We start from the raw sequence: 6,858 nt of genomic DNA, 5'->3' as shown, positions 1-6,858 counted from the left end.
AATTATTTCATATGTACGTCTATCTTTGATAAATCCTACAATTAATTTATGTAATATTTGTTCCTTTATTTCTCTAGGTAAATTCCTAGTTATATATAATGTTATTATTTTTAATTTATTAGGGATGGGGTTGTAAAATATATAACATTCTTTTTCTTCAATACATTGATAATAATTATTTATTTTTAAGATTTCCATGACCTCTATGGCTCTGATACCAAATGACGGTTACTACTATGAGTGAACAAAAATCTAATAATCATGAAACTAAAAATTTAAAATTTTAATATTCCAAAAACTCTTTTATTTTTTGCTATTAGGTGTATATAAAGTTTTAAGATAAAAACTAATTTTTTGTATGCTTGTGGTAATCTATTTTTTATTATCTTTTTCATAAATTTTTAAGTAATTCTTCAAAATCTAGTAATGTCTGGGAATTTATAATATCAACATCTGTTATCATATCTATGTCTGTTCTAAAAGGTATATCACATTTTGAGATATTTTTCTTTCTTTTTTTCAATTTATCTATTATATCTTGTATATCTTTTATGATTATTGATCTTACAATTCCTTTAGCAAAATTTTCTAATAAGTTTTTTTTGAAACATTTTAATATTTCTTGTGATGCATATAAATGTTTTTGATATCCTATTTTATCGATTTCTTTTTCAAACTTAATTTTTTTTTAACAATCTTTTTTATATTATATGGTCCTCTCTTATATTTGGGCTTTTCTATTTTATAATTATTCATTAATAATTTTCACAAATTTTTAGAAAAATTACTTGTTAGATTTTTTAAGGACTTAGATAGAAGATTTCTATTATGTAAAGGGTTGTTTTTAATATTTGTTTAAGGGTGTTTTATGTAGTTCAAAATGTTTATAAAAGTCTAAAGTCATTTTGAAAAATCCCTCTTTTATTTGGGTTAATTTCATGTATTTCCCCTGAAGAGAGGAACACTGCATTTTCTACTGATGCATATAAATATTTTTGATATCCTATTTTATCGATTTCTTTTTCAAACTTAATTTTTTTTTAACAATCTTTTTTATATTATATGGTCCTCTCTTATATTTGGGTTTTTCTATTTTATAATTATTCATTAATAATTTTCACAAATTTTTAGAAAAATTACTTGTTAGATTTTTTAAGGACTTAGATAGAAGATTTCTATTATGTAAAGGGTTGTTTTTAATATTTGTTTAAGGGTGTTTTATGTAGTTCAAAATGTTTATAAAAGTCTAAGGTCATTTTGAAAAATTCCTCTTTTATTTGGGTTAATTTCATGTATTTTCCCTGAAGAGAGGAACACTGCATTTTCTACACTACAAAGATTTCTGTCATTTGAAATTGGATCATTTCTTTGTAAACTTTCATGGATCAACATTAGTTTATTAAAAAAGAAAGAAAGTACTATAATATCTTTCTCTAATTAATTAAATTGACGCTAAGGGGATGCCACTTTAAAAGGAAAGGATTAAATTAGGACGAAAAGATGCTTAATGACATTTGAGTTCCTTTCTTCGCCTTGTAACGTCTGAAAGGACAAAATACAAATAAAATAAAATAAAAATGATGGATTGGTGCCTACTTTCTAACACGTTACAAGAACAATATAAAAATATTCACAGCTCTATCACATGTTTGTTCCTTTTTATTTCTTTTTATCACACGTCCGCTTCTTTTTATCACAGCTTTATTGTTATTTCTAAGATTTTCAACCCATATTACACAATCTCCAAGCCCCAGAAGCATCCACAATAAGTCTCTTTTTCGACCCATATAACAACAGTAAGTCTCTGTTTGTGCTATTTGATGATATTTTTGTTCTCTTGATTTTAAATTCTCTGCTCCTATATGGATTTTTGTAATTTTTTGAATTCTCCAAGTGTATCCAAGGGTGAAGGTGAGGGTAGAAACAAATGAAGAAAATCAATATGCATATGAGAAAAGTTCTTTGCAGTCCTTGAAGGGTTTTCAATGGCTCTCCTTGGATGATTCCTCTTCTCTAGGTACACCCCTCTTCTTCTCCTTTTTTCGGTTTTTTCTTTCTATTTATTCTATTGATCGTGTTTGCAGTCATATTCAATACTGTGTGCATGCCTTAAAAGTTTTGTACCTTGGTTGGATTTATATGGTTTTTTATTAATTGTTTGAATTTCGAGTTTTGCAAATTGGGTTTGACTTATCTAAGAACATGTTGAATTTGGGCAAATCCTCAATCCAAGAATATTGTCAATTTTGTGAAATGATTAATTTGCTGGGAACAGACTGATAAGGGAAAAGCCATTGACTATAAGAATATTTAGGCTTTTTTCGCTTGTTTGTCAAGCTTGCTTAAGAAGTTGGACTGGTTGCTTTCTCTGACCTGGAACGTTGGGTCAGTTGACTTGTAAGTGTAAAGCCCTCCGCGAACTAGAATCTATAGTCCCATTCGATAAGCTTTCACGCTGATCAAGAAGTTGGATCGGTTGCTCCTTCCACCCTTCCAGGGGATGGACAGAGCCACCTAATCTAATCTTGATTTATTCCTTAGAATGAGATTGGGAGACTTCTTATTCCAGCTGTTTTACGATGATCAATATGATCAGTCGTTGTTTTATGAATACATATCAAGGCATAAACTTTGATCATGTCCTTCAGAATGAGCAATCTTCTGCTCTTTGAACTTTTTGGTTCATTCACTTTGCTTTTGTCAAATTGATGTGATTATTCACGAACTAGTTGCTTCCGCCTTGATTTTCATCCCTTTTGCCAAACAAGAAAGAGGGAAAAGCTTCGGAAACAATTAACTGATACACATTTAGTAGTTTTCTTTATCCATATCAGACTAACAATATCTTTTGCAAATAATCAAGCGTGATTAGGCTAAATTAACCTCTAGAGATACATCGAAGAAAGTAATGGAGAAAACCTCTAATTTGGACCACAACCAAAGACAGATTTTAAGATTTTTCCTTACCAGTTACAAACCACAACTCACAGATACTTCCGACAGTTAGTACTAGGTTGAGTTATTATGCTGCAACTAACCTCTATGACTCTTACGTTGTCTTAAAAATTAGATTCTATTGCTCAGAACTCGTTGGTTTCATTGCAAAGCTGCGAGTATTGGTCGATTTTACATTCAACTCATTATACTATCCATATACTCTTAACTTCAAACTTAACATCAACTTACTTGGCAGCCATTCATAGAAATGTTTTTGCTGCAGTTTTGAACCCTATAATACCAGATGATGAATATCTATATATATGACTATATGGAAATTTTTTGTCACTTTTTTTGTTTGTAATGGATTTTCATTATTTTTTAACACGATTCTTGTTTGGATGCCCAGACGAGTCTCCACAATCACCTGTGAGAATTCCTGGCTCATATGTCCCAAAATCTAAAGGTTTAATCTTTACCAACGTTATTTCCTAACAAAAAATTTGATGGATTGTGTTGAATTGATAACTATCCTGTCGATCAATAGATAACAAGAAGACAGTTTTGGAGGAGAAACCTGTAAATGTTAGAGCTAGTTCCATCCCACGTCCACGTGCTGTGTTATCAAGTCCAGGTACCTCCAAGACTCTTTGCATTTGTAGTTTCTCTTCATACTAATCTTTTTATCCACGAGTATTTTCTTCGAAAGATGGATTATTCTCTGCATTGTAATGAGCAAAGTATTTTAGCTTTCTATCTAGTGTAATTTGCGAAGGTTTTGTTTATTGGAGAAATGAGGAAAAAATGTGTTTTCCTCACCTTAGCAGATTTTAGACAGAATTCATATTGCATATCAATTTTCTAACATTCAACTGGCACCCCGACTGAAGTTGACAGATTCTGTTACCCTATCCGACATGGATAATTCTGAAAGAACCCGACTTCTGAAAATTAAGGTTTAATGAATTGATGAAGGTGGTATGAGTGGGACTCAATATTTTTATCATTTGCAAAGTTTGAAAGTAAAAATTTGAAACAATCTTCACGTCTTTGTTGTCCTGTTCTTACAGAGTTGTTCTTTAATGCCTTCAACATGCTTAGTTTTTAAACCAAATTATTTCTTTCTCGGTTTGTCTAGATAATGATGAGATCAATAGAAGCAAAATGACGACAAGAAGAGAATTACTTTCAGGTCAAAAAAATCATAATTTGTGTCAAAACAGACACACCCAATGTAAGGTCATACCAAGATATGCTGCAAGTTTTACGAGCTCTATAGTAGGCAACAAGGAAGCAGTCGAGAGGAAAAATGATTATCGGGCAAAAGGAACAAGTCCAAGTGCAGGACCTCAGAGAAGGAAAACTATGAAGTCAAAGTAAAGCTTTTGATAAGTTGACATAAACAACTAATTTGAGCCTAGGTATCGACAGAGAACAATGAAGGAGGAGAACTGTGAATGTGAAGTTCATCTGAAGTCGAAGAAAGGACTAATCTGAAGTTGGATAAATAATCACTTGTACTGTCATTCTAACTGGAGTGTGAACAATGTACTGTAGTTCCTCACTTGAAAATAAGTAACTTAATTATGTTAAGTGAGACTCTATTTATTTATTTTATTTTTTTTAGAAGTAGAAAATACTAATATATCCAACTTATTTTTAAGCTTAGTCAAACATTCAACAGAAGGGTGACAATTATCTGTCGTGTTTTTTCTTTTGATCTTTCACGAGAGCAATATGTTATGACTAAGAGAACACTAAGGATAAGTTTGGTATGCATTATTAGAGCAACTTTTCTAATTTTCCCCCCATTACATGATTTAGAGTTATTTGATGGAGCTTTTAATAACAATTTTAGTAGATTTTGATAAAATTTGATGAAATATATTGTCAAAAAATTGTGGGTTTATAAACGTGTGATTAAAATTAATTGCTCAACTTTTTAACAATTCTTTAAGCTTTCTCAAAGCACTTGAAATACCAAAAACTTAAAAAGCTGTGTCTTTTCCAACTTTTCTATTTTGTTTATATCAATGCGAATGAAAAATTGTCACCTTTTAGCAATTCTTTAAGCTTTCTCAAAGCACTTGAAATACCAAAAACTTGAAAAGCTGTGTCTTTTCCAACTTTTCTATTTTGTTCATATCAATGTGAATGAAAAATTGTCTTTTCATTAAATCTGACCTTTATATATAATATAGACCATCCCAAAGCAACTTTTTGCTTCGAAAATTGAATATTGAAGACTCGAAAATAAAAAGTAAGTTGGAGACTCAATACTAACGGCAAGGTTCAGTATCCAGTCCCAGCCCACTCGTAGATGATTGATCGGCAACCGAGCTTGATACCTTAGGCTCTATCTGAACAATTGTTTGTTAGAGCATCTAGATTAGAATACGGTTGGTAAAATATTACTTTTCATGTCAATATCACCTGTTTTTAATAGGTCGACTTTTTAAGTCAACAACAAATGCATCCAGAATATTAAAAAGTATAGCATTTGATAGGGTCCTATGAATGTGGTATGTGGGGAGATCAAGCAATGCACCGGCACTTTTGCTTAATCTTTTGCATGTTTGGCCTAGCTTAACAGATACTTCTTTTGAGTTTGCATACATGCTGAAACAAGCTCGGAGAAAAGCCGGTAATAAGTAACATTTAAGCTGGGACAAACATGCTATATAGTCAAGGAAGGAAGAAAATATTCATGGGTACTACTATATGTTCAGTACGATTTACTTATGGCACAATGCCTTAATTTTAGGCTCTACAAATTTGAAAATCAGGTTGTCAAAGATATAATTTGATCTTTTTTTAACAACATAAACTTAAGATGAGTTAATTAATATGATATTAGAAATAGACAAAAGTTTTAAGTTCAAGTCTCATTGTCACTTATTTATTAAAAACCGTGCACGTATTAAGCTTTGATTCACTCATGACGTTTTGGAGAAATAATATTGATCAATAAATGTGTCCTTTCTAGCATCCGTTTGGATGAAATGATTAAGACTATTGCTTTACCTTCATTTCAAAATCTTGGACAAGTTTTCATGGGTTCATACTCAGCAAGTGGGATCTATTTATCTTCATGTCATATAAGAAAACAGCAAACTATACTGCACTATAAATATCAGCACTGGATTCTCCCATTTCCAGCACAAAAATAAGCAATTTAATCAATCTTGCTCATTCATTTTACCTACTTTTGTATCATTTCATACCTAGGAACAATCATGGGTGCTGTCACTTATGATATGAAATCAATTCTTCAATCCCTGCACCAAAGTTGTTCTAGGCTTTTATCATCGATGCTGAAATTCTCGAAGGAGATGGAGGAGCCGGAACCATCAAACTTATCCATTTCGTAGCAAACAATCAAATCTCATCACCTTATCTATTTCTTTTATAAATAAGCGATTATGAGATTTACCTTAATTTCTTATATCATATTCACCTCCTGTTTGGCCCCATTTTCTAAAATTTACTTTTCTCCGAAACTCATTTTTAATCACAATTTTTATCAACATTTCAATTTGGTTTCACGTATGTAGTGATCAATAGTAATGTTTTAAAATATTGTCTATGTTCTAACCATATTTGTACTTTTATGGACTTTGTATTCTTGTGGTCCCTTTATAAAGCACCATTCCATGATAAAATTCCACTTAAACCCACTAAAGTTAATTCAGACGATAATGATACCTTAATATCTCACATCATTCCATCAAAAAAAAATTCCACACACATTTGATAAATCACTTAATGCCTTTTTACTTCATAAAAATAAAAATGAATATTATACCTATACCTTCACATTTTTACACATGACTACAATATCTCTAAATCCCGACTCTATTATATATACAGAAAGGGAAAAAAAATTGATTAAATTTGTGGATTTATTGTTTTCAAATTAGG

General features: G+C 30.9%; 1 protein-coding gene across 3 annotated transcripts; it reads left to right on the top strand.

Annotated features, from left to right (window-relative positions):
- Positions 1–1,642: 1,642 nt before the first annotated feature.
- On the top strand, positions 1,643–4,635 carry LOC111391655. 3 transcript variants are annotated; one of them, XM_023016905.1, is made up of 5 exons: positions 1,643–1,796; positions 1,895–2,017; positions 3,347–3,403; positions 3,485–3,571; positions 4,130–4,635. In XM_023016905.1, coding segments are annotated over exons 1-5 (456 nt in total). In that variant the 5' UTR covers positions 1,643–1,795; the 3' UTR covers positions 4,318–4,635. The 3 variants fall into 3 exon arrangements, 2 of the variants coding, with proteins under 2 accessions (XP_022872673.1, XP_022872672.1); XM_023016904.1 differs by having other exon boundaries at positions 4,076–4,635; XR_002702143.1 differs by having other exon boundaries at positions 1,646–1,796; positions 1,905–2,017; positions 4,076–4,635.
- The last annotated feature ends 2,223 nt before the right edge of the window (positions 4,636–6,858 follow it).

The sequence above is a fragment of the Olea europaea genome, unplaced genomic scaffold (assembly GCF_002742605.1).
Source record: "Olea europaea var. sylvestris unplaced genomic scaffold, O_europaea_v1 scaffold810, whole genome shotgun sequence".
Classification (NCBI taxonomy): Eukaryota; Viridiplantae; Streptophyta; class Magnoliopsida; order Lamiales; family Oleaceae; genus Olea; species Olea europaea.
This window is presented reverse-complemented; position numbering and strand designations above follow the sequence as displayed.

Excerpts from the sequence above, each read along its gene's own strand:
- LOC111391655 (XM_023016904.1), top strand. Across the intron at positions 3,404-3,484 it reads ATATGTCCCAAAATCTAAAG|ATAACAAGAAGACAGTTTTG; the intron begins GTTTAATCTTTA and ends GTCGATCAATAG. Across the intron at positions 3,572-4,075 it reads TGCTGTGTTATCAAGTCCAG|ATAATGATGAGATCAATAGA; the intron begins GTACCTCCAAGA and ends CGGTTTGTCTAG.